We start from the raw sequence: 13,967 nt of genomic DNA on the forward strand, positions 1-13,967 counted from the left end.
AGAGGTAGTATTTGAATCGAGGGATGGCTGTGAAGCTGCATTTTGTGGTCATGAGTTTGTTGGTTGAATCGAGTGCGGGGTGAGCCATGTTTTTATATAGCTGGGCGGAGAAGATAGAAGATGATCTTATCGACATTCCAGATGAACTATAGCCATGAACCCACACGATGGTTGGAATTCGTTCTGGTGAGATGGATCCTAATGATCAGTACTGGAACCGCAGTTAACTGAAGAAAGGCGTCAAGACTGACTCAAGCCATCTACTAACTAGAGCTCATAAGTGGTGGTAGCGTAATGATAATGTGGATGCAAGTCGCACGATTTTCAAAAGCTCACATTTCTTTCATTTATATTAAGATATAGACAAAATCACAGTCTAGCAGTTCGTTCATTCTCAATTCGTACATTAGATGCAGGCTCAGATCAGACTGATCTAAAGATGTCGGCAGTGGCACCCTCGCACGAGGCAGCCCGATCATCCTCAGATGCATCTGGCTTCCAGCTTCCAGCTTCTAGAAGCCTGCTACCTGCTTCCATCCGTGAGCGCATCTCTGCACAGATCTGTAACAGTCTCTATTTTACACTGTCCCTGGCTCGACTATGCCGGAGCTGGTACGTACCTGGCGTGCGCAGATGAATGCATTATCTCCAGCCATTAAGCTGATCAGGGATAAAAGGTACACCCAGTGTTCCCCAGCATCACCCAGCATGAACCAGCACAAGTGCAGCGCAAGCCCAGCACGAGGAGGCAGATATGACGGCACGATCAACCGGCAAGTTATTTTCCGTGGGAAAATCACGGTCGTAACCAAGGGCGCACCCGTTTCAAGCTTAATGCGCGCACTGAAACCACATCTCAGGATCGGTGAAAAGAAAATCAAGAAGGCCGCTAGAACTACAGAAGCCACGCAACTTCCATCCCTCGATCGAGGAGACAACTGTAGCGAGACAAGAACAAGCTCTCATGTCTTGAAACCAGCGGTGAGCGGGTGCAACGCATCCCCCAACGCATTCCTAGGATCTCGAATCACACTGGACAGGGGCAAGACATGCAGGCGAGTTAAGTGTCATGCTTCGAGAATGTGGCCGGTCCCCCACGCGCGAGAAGCGGTAGCTGCACATTCTTCGATCGGGCTCGGCAGGTGTCAAGAGACGGTGAGTGCAGATTGTGACGGCCGGGGATGACCCCAGAAGATCGAGGGCCGAGGCTGGAACATGACTAGGATGGGGGTTTAGAGGTACATCGCGATCGTTGTACATGCGAGCATGTGCGGAGTCCGATGGACTAGGGTGCGTCATAAGCTCCCCGGGGGCAGTGGCAGTTAGTCGAATGTCGCGCACATACTTCACCTTATCGGATTCTTTCCGGAGTTTCAGCATCGTCATTTATTTGGGGAAGATACTGTAGCTTCGGTCCTAGTGGGCCCCCGTCACAAGGGCTCGATGGCTCGTGGATTACAGAACTCGATCAGGGTTAGGAGAAATTGAAAATTGGAAGTCGGAAATTACGAGATCGGCCACAACTGAGATTATTGAAAATGGTTATCATGAAACCATGAAATACTTCCTAGGTAGCCCAAGACTACGAACCTACGAAACTACGAAACACGAACAACGAGCCACGCCAAATCAAGGCATCCACTGAGATCATCGTGCCACGTCCACACGCAAGGGGCCAACTGGCGGTGAATCCACCGTCGGCTACGTGGTGACAGCCTCGGCCAGTCATTGTCCGGTCGGATCGTCGATCGGCGGGCGCTTGCAGCTGTCCTCTCTCGCTGTTACACCGGACTGTACACTCCGTGTTCTAAGGGCGCTAACTGCTGACGGAAAGCCTAGGGAATGGTCCACGATTTGAGCGCAAGATGAACGTGCAGTCGATCTCTCACGGGACGAAATGCAATGCGAGGTTAAATCAGGTTGCACGGCCCGCCAAGTGCGCTGTCCATAGCCCCAGATGGAGCGGGACCAGAGGGCTAGGGGCGCTCTCGCTCTGGCATTCGCTCTCAATACGGAAGAGGGAAAGAGTCCTGCTTAATCTCCCCCAATCACCAATTGTACAACCCCCTCTCCTCCCCCCCGAAATCGACCGGGGACATCCCTGCACAACCCGTGATAGACCGGTGCGTTTTTTACTGTTTTCCCACGGGTTCCACGTCTGACAGCGTGATCTGGCATCAACCGTCGGAGCATCAAGCATCGAGCATCGAGCATGGCAATGCCACTTGACCTCTTTATCTTATAGAACCCGTGAAACCTGGGACACATCACTGCACGGACGACGCAGGGTAAAGTCCCTGCAAGGTACAGACGAACCCGTCGATCGGTGGTGACGGAATCGATATTTCCCTGCTGGAGGTGTTGAGTGGAGCTCGCCAAAACACCAAAGCGCGAGAACTTCGGCATTTGGTCCACTCCGTAGCCAACGAGGGTATTTGTCAATGATGAAATCACAATGGATCTTCCGGGGGCATCCCACCGATATTAGTCTCCAGAGCCCCTAAATGGAGATGACTAGATGATCATGACTAGAGCTATGATAGCGCCCGATCTAATTATGTTTCCCCTTGCCTCTTCATGGCTCAACGGGCGATATCGGTGAGAGTTGATACATCACCGAGGTTTCGCAACCCGTTTTGCTCCATGGGGCCGTGTGCTAGTGGGTCGATGGATGGATCGATTTTAATTGGGAACTTGAGAGGGAGGTGGGGGGGGGGGAGAATTGGTCTGGTCCAAGCTCTGACAATTTGCAATTATGTTTTCTTATTTCCGGAGGACCCGTCTCGATGGTCGGGGAGATAATATGAGATTAGAAAATAAAGAGACCAAAAAAAAAAAAAGAAAAAAAGAACCGAAAAGGAACTGAAGGGAAAAGCAAAACACGAAAATTATTGAGGGGGCTGGGCATGGAAGGGAAAAAAAAATACAAGAATACTGTACACTACGGCAAAAAAAAACAAAAAGAAAAAAGAATCACACGGTGACTAGTGCTGATCCACCAGAACTTGATTTGATCTTTCTCCCGCCCATCCCAAAGCGCCCCCCAAAGCTCCGGGGAGGGTGAAAGAGGGGGGTTCAACAAGGAAGCGGATCCCTTCACGTATGCGCAGCGGGTATCGGGCCGTCGATAGCGAGCTGCGGTGCAGGGATCTCGGCCCCGGTTGAGGACGAGCTTCTGCTTTGATTCCGTTCTGCAGAACGGTCTGGACGGTGAACCCCCGTTTCTTTCCGGTTTCGCCCCTTCTTCTCTATGGCCCTCTCTCTGGGCCCCCCCCTCCTCCTCAGTTGTCCAGGATCTGTGTGGTCCGATTAACGCCACTCCTGGGCGTAAACCCATTGGGGACGAAGGATGACCGAGTAGGAAAGAGTCGGGTTCAATGATGCGAATGAATCGGCGCTTCGGTGAGAGTGGTGATCGGTACCTAGATATTGATGAGATACGTCAACTCGAGACCGGAGTCCACGGTACTCCAAAGTGTATTGTACGTCCGAGGTTTTATATTATCCATTATCCATTATTCCAGAATACCATATGCCACATTCCACAATTCATCAATTCAGAAATCCTATCCCTGTCGTCTTTTGACACCTGTCAGTGTCAATTTTTGCCCTAGAAGATCGCCTTAGAACCATAATCTACGCTAATTATCGACACTAGATCCAGAGATGGCCAATGTTGTTACGGAATCGATGCAAGGGTGTGTGTGCTAGTAGCGGTGTATCTGGCGAAGAAACTCCCTTGCTGGAGAGTACGTACCTTGGGAGCTACCAGCGCGAGATCGAGACCAACGTGCACGCGCGGGCGAGTTTAACGAGTGAAAAAAAAAAGAAAAAGAAAGAGATAGAGACAGAGAGAAGGAGGGAGAGAAAGGGCGGAGCTATGCTACTACGACCCTCAGGCTACGATACTGGATTTCACTCTCATAGCTCATGGAATTACCTCAAAGTGTGCCGCTATCAACGCATCACGGGGCCTGGAAGTATTTGAATCCAGGCGGTCTTCCATACTTTTCGGTCGTAGGACTGGGCAGGGATCCCGAGAGAACAGACCCTTGATCGACTCAAGCCACCCGTTTCGTGGTGCACTCTGGACCACTGATTTCCCCCACCACCTCAGCACCGCCAGCATCCCTTGGATGTGACGCGCTTCTACTCACGGACCCTCGTGAGTTTTGGGAGACGGGCAAGTCGGTTGTGGCATTACTGAGCGGCTATAGCCGTGGCCTTTGGGGGACCGACGGGCCGCTGGACTAAAGATGAGACAGGTCGGGTTCAATTCGGAACTATTCCGTAATTCGTGAGGAGGCATGAATCATGGGAAATTCACGAGTCATGAGAAATAATGGTGGGGTTGTTGGGGACGGGCGGCATTAGGAGCACTGAGATCGGGTAAACACTGGAAGAATTGCAAGAACTCCTGTCAGCGTTAGCACTCCGAGGATGAGCACTAAGAGCACTAGGGAGCTCTTGAAACCTCCGCCTCGTAATCGACCGTGCAGCGGTTAGTCCTCTGCAGGCGCTATGTCTTGCACGGGGCCCCGTCGATCGAAGTCTCGACTCCAACCTCATTGTGTTGGTCGGCCGAGCAGTCATCCCTGGTTCGGAGTGGAGTCGACCATAAGGGATCTTGCGGTAGGGTAAATCGGGGAGTATGGGTCGATAAGTCAATAGTCAGAAGAGTCCATCACCCATAGTGTATAGCCCCATAGCGCCCCCCATAGCCCAGTAGCATCAGCTATCCTAGAGTGCAGTGCGTGGGCATTAATCTCGACCAGATCCTCAGGCCTTATCCCGGCCGATCAGCGTTTTGCTCGTCACACAGACCAGGATCCTCAGCTCGGTGGAGTCTTTTCCTCTTCCCCTCTCTCTCTTTTCTCTCTCTCTCTCTCTCTATCGTCCCTGCATTTTATTTTTATTTTTATTATTTTTATTTTCAGTTTTTTTCAACCTCTTCTTCTGATTTATTTTCTATTTTTTATTATTTTGTTTTTGAATCCTTTAATCATTTTCCATTTTCCATTTTCTATTTTCGAATTTCGAATTTCGATTCTTCTCTTGCTTCCATTTAGGTAAGTCAGTCCTTGCTTGGTGGCGGCAGACTCGATTCCCCCCCCCCCATAGTGTGTTTTTTTTTTTCCCTTCCCATCCCCCCAATTCTCCACCGGGCATGATTCGATACTATTTCCGTTGAGGAGAAACCTCAAAAGGCTGCCGGGATTTCTGCATTCTACCACTTTTTTTTTATTTTCCCTTGAACCAGCCTTTTTCCAGCCTTCTTAATACTCCCCCCCCCCACATTCTACCCTTAGTCATCCAGCCCACTGATCTTCCCGTTCGTCCTGCGGCTCAGCGTTTATGTGTTCCCCCTTCTTCACCTGCAGAGGGATGCGTTTGCTGCACGCCAGCCTCTGATACTTTTTTCTATAACTGCGGCCTTATTTGACCTGCATTGGCCTACGATTTTCATGACATTGATGACTTAGCTCTCGGGTTCTTGTCTCTTTCCTGACTTGTTGCTACTTGCGACTTTGCTACCTACACTGCCCTACTTGCTTGTTACTCTGCTCAACCCCCGACGCAGTGCAACCTTTTCCCCCCCATTTCAAACAAGTACAAAGTCTTGAAACGGCTTGCCGGTCTCCTGTCTTCAGGTCCGACAGCCTCTCTGTCTCTTCTCTTCCTACTTTTCTTCCCTCTGCTCCCGTGAAACCGAAAAGCTGGAGCTACCGTCGATCTCGCAGGTCCACACCCGCGGTCCTGTTGATATCCCCTGGTACAACCACCACGCGGCCGAACGTCCACTTCTGTCGGGCGACAAGCTTCCCGCGCTCAGCCTGCCCACGGCCAACCAGGCTCCGTCCCGTGCACTCTACCAGGACGCCTCTGGCAGCTCGGCCAGTTCAAGTGCCCGTAGCAGTCTGTCGGGCGTCTCAGCGGTCCAGGAACCCAGGAGCCCCCCACCCGCGGATCTAAGCAACCCAGGCCTGGATTCAGACTATCACCTCGCTCACCAGGGTTATTATCCCAGTCCGACCTCGCTCGGGAGCATGAATCAGACTCATCCGTACATGGATGTACATTCCCATCTGTCGTCCGCTCAATCATACGCCTCACAAGGTGCTACTGCTGGTGCCATGTCGCATTATCCTTACCATCAGCAACCTCCGGTACTGCAGCCGGCTTCTTCATATGGCCCGGCCTACTCGCAGTATGGATATCCCAGTGGTGTCACTTCGCCGCCCACTGGCCACCCACCACCCTCAAGTTCCATGGGCGGCCAGATGAATCCGCAATTGCTACCAATTCCAGGTGAGTTGACAATGAACGGAAAGAGTGGTTATCAAATTTGCTTACTAGTGTGCAGTCACCAACCACCCAGTTGCTCCTTCGGGTTATGGGAACAATACCGGTGCCCCCTTGCAAGGCTATATTTATGACCCCACCGGCCAGGTCGCGCCTCCGGGAGCCAAGCCCCGCGTCACCGCGACTCTCTGGGAAGACGAGGGCAGCCTCTGCTACCAAGTCGAGGCAAAGGGTGTTTGTGTGGCTCGCAGAGAAGGTCAGCATCAAAGCCGCAAATTCCAGACGATATAAACTGACTCAGTGGACAGATAACCATATGATTAACGGCACGAAATTGCTGAACGTTGCGGGCATGACTCGCGGTCGCCGCGATGGCATTCTCAAGAGCGAGAAGCTTCGACACGTGGTCAAGATCGGGCCCATGCATCTCAAGGGTGTTTGGATTCCTTTTGAACGCGCTTTGGAATTTGCCAACAAAGAGAAGATCACGGATCTTTTGTATCCGCTCTTTGTGCATAACATTGGTGGTCTGCTGTACCACCCGGCCAACCAAAATCGGACCAACTTGGTCGTGCAGGAATCGCAGCAGCGCCGCATGGAAGGTCCTCCCGCCGGCCCTCAGCGGACCCCGACCGCTCCTCAGTCTTCGTCTTTGCATCACCACGCCATGCAGACCCCCATGTCCTCGCACTTGTCTCAGCCGTCCTCAATGGGTCCGCGCCCAGGGATTGATCGAGCCAACACCTTCCCTGCTCCCCCCCGCGAGTGCATCCAGCCTGATGGGCGTGACCAATCAGGGAAGCTCCTACGAATGGAGCGGCCAGGGCATGAACTCGGGAGTCTCTCATACCCAGCCGTTGTCGATTGACACCGCATTGAGCAACCAGCGTTCGATGCCGACAACTCCTGCCACCACTCCACCCGGCAACAATATGCAGGGAATGCCGCCATACCAGAGTCAGGCCGGCTATGACAACTCGAAGCCGTACTATTCAGCTGCGCCGCATTCCCACTCTCAGTATGCTCCGCACACGCCAATGACCCAGTCGGGCATGTCCAGCTATGGGCAACCTCTTCCCGCGGTGGGCTATCTAAAGAACGAGATGGCCCCTCCCACTGGCCGTGCTCCTGGCTCCGAGGCCGATACTCCAGAATTGAAGTCTGATCGGTATTCTCAGGGCAACGGAGGCAACGAGTCTGTTCAAGAGCAGGAGTCTGAATATCTGCAAGACCAGGGCTCCGCGTACAACACCAACCGCCACTCGTACACTTACACGACCAATCCGTCAGTTGGATCTCTGACCGGCGAGCATTCGCAGTTGACTCCTGAGATGACCGGGTCCCCGCAGCAGAACGGCTCGGGCCGCATGACGCCGCGCACAAGCGGTGGCCCGCCTCCCCACTGGGCTTCTGGATATAACACTCCGCCTCGCCCACCCGCGGCCACGACTCTGTACAACGCGGTCAGTGACACTCGTGGTACTCCCGCCAACGGAGCATCGGATCCCTACTCCATGGCCTCCACGTCGACCCCTGTGTACTCGACTACCGTTCACGGATCGCTCGGCTCGGGCAGCAAGCGCATGCGCGAAGATGACGACGTCATTCGCCCTGAAAGCGCTGGCGAATACGAAAGCAAGCGTCGCAAGACCATCACTGACGCTACTCTCGGTGGCCCCATCGGAGGTGCTCCTCTCCTTCAGCCCATGAAAACCGGAGGAGTGATGAGCCGCCGCCGATGAATTCTTTGATCCCATGTCACGCCTCTCCCCTCAGCCCTCGGAGTTTTGTTTCTGTGTTGAACTAGATCTGCGGCTAAACCCAAACAAGCCGCAGACACGGACGATCATGATTATTGTTTTCCAGCTTAGCATCCCTCTTTCCGCCGCTTTCGCCTGAACTCCGGCTATGGGCGATCCAAAATTCCCCGTCTCTCGTTGCATTCATCGAGGCATGCATATCTCCGGTTTTTGCGCAATGGCTTTACTCATCTCTGGCGCGGATTCGAGCAGCCACTTCCCTCAAGGGGGGGTTTGATGTCCTTTTTTTTTTTATCCAGTTTCAGCAAAGTGACGAAACGAAACGGCTCCCCTCTCATTGAGGCCGGCCTTAACGACCATGACGTGACGAATATTTATTTTCTATGACGAATCTCTTCTATTTTGTGCGATTTCCTACATCGCGCTGGCTTTGGTATTTTCTTTTTCAGTATTTACTGTTTTCACCATTTTATCGTTGTGCGGTCAGAAAATGGGTCTTTCTTGGCATACCGTGGGTTTCAAATGGCCCGTGTTCTGGTTCTGTTTTAGAGAGACGATATGATGGTAATGATTGATCATGAAACCTTTACCCCTTGGGTATGAACACCATAGCGATATACAATGTCTGCCTGGGTTTTCTCTTTTTTTTTTTGGCCTGCAAATTCAATGGATTGATTGATGACTTGTTCCGATGCAATTGCGTAATTTTGAAAGTAGGCCTGTAGCCTTCACAATGACTCCAACTATTCCAGGCATGAATTCTACTCCGGATAATATAAGATACATTGGAGGACGAAATGGCAAATGGAAATTGCCTTTGACTTCACATGTATTTGTACATTGGTGCATATGAAGTCATAACCTAATTCTCAAACCTAACTGTGCAAAAAGACCACTCATCTATGCAAGTCTATCATAGCGCCACCACGAAAAAGCAAAAAGTGATCTATCGTACCCACACCCAATCATGACACTCATCAAGACATGAACCACACAAAACAGAGAGTACAATGCAAACAATCCATATTCATGCAACAAATGTAACGATGTTGATGCAGGACAGTCCATGCAAGATGCACAACACCAAACCATGCCTAGCTTCAAACGAATCAACTTCATCGCTTCCAAGCCTGCGCATAAATCTGCTGCCAAATATCCAACCACTGCTGCTGCTTATAAGATAGCGCTTTGTGTGGGTTCTTGAACGTAGCCGCGAGAAGATCGCGAAGACGGGAATTGAGGATTTTCAACGCGAGCATAGATTTCCAGTCGCGCACTGCGAAGCGGATCCTGTTTGCGTCGATTGAGATGACGCCCGAGTATAACTAAAAATCAGATTATTAATTTCTCTTTCAGAGTTTGAAAATCAAAGTGAGGAGGACGGGGGTATAGAGTCTCATGCCAAAAAAGAAAGGAGACGTACCTTGAACTCAGCATCACCGCATAGCAGTGCAATAGAGAAATCATCAACAGCGCTGGTATCATGAGCGTTCAGATTCCGATTCCGTGCTTGCATGATATGGTAATAGGAAAGCCATTTGATGGAGTAGTCGGCGTGTTTATTGATGGATGTTGGATGCAACGTGACGGTCTGATTATTGGCGACGTTACGCCATCCTTTGCCTTCGCGGGTGATGAGCTTGGGATAGAAGCTCCAGGCGACGACCGAGTTGATGACCACGTCGTTTGTGCTGTTGAGATCGTGTTCTTCAGGGATGGTAAACATCTGGCGTTGGCGGTTACTTGAGCGTGCTCTATGGAATTTGTTAGTTTGGTGTCTTTGATGATAATGGTATGAAAGGAATAGAGGGGAAGGTACCGGCTGAGTGCTGTCTTTTGGGAGGCGTCTAGATTTATCATCCCCGCGTCGACAATTGAGACGATCAATTGGAGCTTGACGTCTTCGATGCTTTGGAGGGTTTGAGGGCTCAGGAAGTTTTTGCGGCAGAAGACGTATTCGCTGGAGCCGGGGGTGCTTTTGGCGCGTTTCCAGCCGCAGTAGGCATTGTAGACGGTGAGAAGATCGGAGTCACCTGAGAATGATTAGCGAGGCATTGTGTGTAGATTTCATGATGGTTATCAAACCTCTTTGGAAGCCGTTTCGCGCGGCATCACGCTGCGAGTTCGAGCCCATCGTGTTCACAAATGGTGATTTGGACGATAGAATGGCAGCAATGCTGACTGCGGCATCTAAACAGCGGAAGAAAGCACCGTGAATGATCAGCTTGCCTAAGAAGACGTCCAGGGGTAATTTCGCCAGTTGCGATCCTAACGGTGTCAAGCTTTCGTTGCTTGTTAAAGCCTTGACTTCCTTGAGAGAGTCTATGGCACGCCGGATGTTCTTAGGAGACGGTGGGTCCAGGGCCTCAAGGAGCGTCTGCTCAACCTCACCCAGCTTGCAAATCTTGACTCGCAAAACGAGGTCTTGCAGGGAAAGACGAAGCAACTCGGGCGTCTGTTGCTCTGCGAGCAGTTTATCGTGACGGTGTTTAGTAAATAGATGGAAACAAATACCATTTTGGACTCGACCTGCACGTCCACGTCTCTGCTTTGCATTGGCGCGAGAGATAAATGACTCGACCAGTCGAGAAAGTTGTCTTCTTTCATCGAAGCGCATCATCTTTTCTTTACCTGCATCAACCACTGCTGTGATATCTGGAATGGTGATACCTGTTTCCGCGATGTTGGTCGCAATGACAATCTTCCTTGTGCCTTCAGGCGGCACATTGAAAGCCTTTTCTTGGTCTTCACTGGCAATTGAGGAGTGGAGAGCATGCACTATCCATCCCCTTTGGAAGGTCGGCTCGGCGAGAATCTCATCATTCAATCGGCGGATTTCTGCAAGACCAGGCATGAAGACTAGAATTGCCTTGCTGTAGTGTTCCATATCAGGCGCGGTAGCAATTCTCAGAAGCAATTTCTTGATTAGCTGGTAATCCATACGGTACTCATCGAAGTTGAGAATGGTCTCCCGAGTCTGCTTGGAATACCCTTCGAGACTGGCCTGAAGACCCCCGACAGCAGCATCCCCGGTGGAATCGGAGACTTCATCTGGATCATCGTCCAGAATGCCGTTTGAGTCATCTTCGGATAAACGGTAGCCTGTCATCTCAACTGCATCTTCGAGATATTTCGTTTCCACGGGGAACGTCCGTCCAGGGATGTTCATGATTGGGACACCACCGAGGTAGTTTGAGAACCGCTGAGCATCAACAGTAGCGGACATGAGAATGAGCTTCAAGTCGGGTCGTTTTTGCATCAGTCTTCGTAGAACAACAAGAAGGAAATCACTATCGATGGTACGCTCGTGTACTTCATCCAGAACGACGTGAGTGATATCTTGGAAGTCTTCTGGCCGCTCTAGCATACGAACAACGACACCAGTAGTCCTGAAACAAGTTAGCTTGAGCTCTGACCGTAGCAGGGCATTTACTTACGCGTAAATCAGCCGAGTAGTTGAGCTGATCTTGCTTTCCAATCTCACCGCAAATCCAACGAGAGAACGCGTGGTTCCGACATCGTTTTTGCTCTCTCCCATCTCTTCGCTCACACGTCGTGCCAATGAGATGGCTGAGATACGACGAGGCTCCGTCACATAGACCTTGCAGGGACGGCCTTGGAGCATCTCGTGCTCGAGGATGAAAGAAGGAATTTGGGTACTTTTTCCACTACCTGTCTCACTGCAAATGATCATGACGCGGTGAGTATCCAGGGTGTGCAAAATCTCATCCTTGAAGTTCCAGATGGGGAGGCTAATTCTGCCCTGCATCATGCGGTGGAAAGATGGGGTAGATGACTTTGCTGCCCAAGCCTCCTGCAGTCGTTCGTCGAGGCCAAAGTAGCCATCACGGGAAGGACCCTTCAACGGGCTGCCGGGCTTACTACCGTTACCATTCCTCCTGCGGAAATTATCCAAAAGCACCACATCATCCTCGAAGCTGCCTTGGTTCTCTTGTACCAGACGCTTCAAGTCTTTGATAGCGTTCTTGTCAACCTCGTCCTCCTGGGTCTTTTTAAGATTAGAGAACTCGGTACAAAGATCCCTCCACACCGCGGGCAAACGTAGGTAGGCTTTGCCTTCTTTGGAGCTTTGAGGAAAGAGGATGAACAGAGCAAGAGTCGAGACGTATCCTTCTGCCTGCTGAGAAGTTGGAGTTGCCAAAGAATCCATTGAGACAAAAGTAGCAAATTCATTCGACTTGTGAGTAATCGACTCCACAACAAGTGGGAACGGAGCTTCCTGCGGTTTGGACCATCGCACTTCGACTGCCTGTCTGTTATGATGGCTCGATATGGAGGTATCTCGATAGACAACTTTACATGCCGAGTCTTTGGCTTTGCAAGTCTCTTCCAGCACTCGTCGAGGACTGAGACCAGTAGTCTTCCCAAAGTCACGAAGGGTAGTGGAGAGTTCAGTCGTAGGTGTAGGAAGACCGAGAATTGACTCCGAGCTTTCTGGTTGCTCCTGAAACATGGCACCGAGCCCGTCGCCATCTAGCTCATCCATTGATGGCATACTCAAATCGAGTCCATCAAGTGCTGGCATAGCTGGCTGTTCCTCGACTGGCGTCTCCTCTTCTTTCTTTTTCTCAGGCGGACGACGAACAAAGCTGGCATCCTTTCTGAGCTCCTCAAGCTTGTCTTTCCAGAAGTATTCAGCTTCGCGACGCTCAAAAAGAACATCATTTTCGATTTTTGCGATCTTTCGCTGAAGCTTTGCCACGTCGGGATCATCAGACTGGCTTACTGCTGGCCCGCGACCTTTCTTACCCTTACCGGGACGATCGAAAAGGTCTGGCTGTAAATTGTAGAGCTTGGTTTGCATATCCAGCCATTCTGGAACCATGGTATCGGGGTCAATCGAGCTATCGGAGTCGTAAGTGATTAGAGGCGCAGATTTTGCGGTTTTCCAATCGGCCTTTGGCTTTCCTTGCTTGTTTCCATTTGATTTGTTGGGGGTGGAGGACCGTGATGGCTCTGTTTCTGCCAAAGATCAGCTTTTCGTTCTTACGATAAAGACAGAGAAGAATTTACCACTCATCCATGATGTCACACTGTTTTCGTCTTTTTGTGGTCGAGACGATGTCTGCACATAGGAAGGAAGTTCCTTCTTGTCGCTATGTGTGGCCAACCATTCGAGAGCCTCATCCAAGTTCCATACCACATCGCGACTGGCATTGGTTGGGTTCCCAGAAAAATATTGTAGAACATGTTTAAGTGCTTCCTCGGTGCGATTTTCTGGGAATCCAAGCTTGAGGAGGGTTTCTTTCAAAGTCCACAATTTCATGTAGAGCTCCTCCTCCGAGCCAGCCTGCTTGGCGCTAACATTCCGTGCGTTTGAAATGAGATAGTCGTGCTCCTCGGTACTGGCCAATTCCAAGATTCTGTCTTGCATCTCGATCGGAAGCCATTCTAGAAGACTCAATGTCACCGATTGCTGTCGAAAGACCCGCTTCTCGGTCTCTAACTTGGTGGCCTGGCGCAGACCATCGCTCTTGCACCTCGATGCATATTTGTCGACCAAGATCTGTAGTTCGGCCTCTTCCAAATGTTTTTCGAGTTCTTCGGGCGAATAGTCCTGTAATGAGGGGGCGGCGTCTTGTGTGGCCGCAACGGCGGGGTGTTCTTCAGCACGTGCGAGTTGCGGTTCATTCTGCGGCGTTGATTTCGATTCCCCTGTCACTGTGGAAGGTGTTTCTGTGCCTTCTGCTTTGGGTTTTGAAGGCACGGAGACAGTTGCGAAGCCGCGAGCCGGGTTGGACGCGACCTTCTTCTTTTTCTTATTGTTTGGCGGCATTATAGAGAGGATCTGCGTGCGATCACACAGGTAAGAATTCGAACATGGCGATCAAGGAGAGAAGAGCATTGAGAGACTTACCAGCGGTGTGTGAGGTGGTGAAGGGA

At 51.0% G+C, this 13,967-nt stretch overlaps 2 protein-coding genes across 2 annotated transcripts; one reads left to right on the plus strand and one right to left on the minus strand.

Moving 5' to 3' along the window:
• Window positions 1-3,380: 3,380 nt before the first annotated feature.
• On the plus strand, window positions 3,381-8,045 carry N7477_004846 (KilA-N domain-containing protein; the record flags this gene model as incomplete). Its single annotated transcript, XM_056966509.1, has 5 exons — window positions 3,381-3,482; window positions 5,742-6,309; window positions 6,365-6,559; window positions 6,612-7,005; window positions 7,079-8,045. 5 exons carry the CDS (start codon window positions 3,381-3,383, stop codon window positions 8,043-8,045), a joined length of 2,226 nt encoding a protein of 741 aa, XP_056823290.1.
• A 1,133-nt stretch (window positions 8,046-9,178) lies between these two features.
• N7477_004847 (putative ATP dependent RNA helicase) lies at window positions 9,179-13,860 on the minus strand (the record flags this gene model as incomplete). Its single annotated transcript, XM_056966510.1, has 6 exons — window positions 9,179-9,388; window positions 9,487-9,817; window positions 9,883-10,096; window positions 10,149-11,452; window positions 11,501-13,046; window positions 13,098-13,860. The coding sequence occupies 6 exons, from the start codon at window positions 13,858-13,860 to the stop codon at window positions 9,179-9,181; spliced, it is 4,368 nt and encodes a 1,455-aa protein (XP_056823291.1).
• Between the last annotated feature and the right edge of the window lie 107 nt (window positions 13,861-13,967).

Source organism: Penicillium maclennaniae (genome assembly GCF_028827695.1).
Source record: "Penicillium maclennaniae strain IBT 15551 chromosome Unknown utg000004l:1.0-3007600.0:1.0-3009580.0, whole genome shotgun sequence".
NCBI lineage: Eukaryota > Fungi > Ascomycota > Eurotiomycetes > Eurotiales > Aspergillaceae > Penicillium > Penicillium maclennaniae.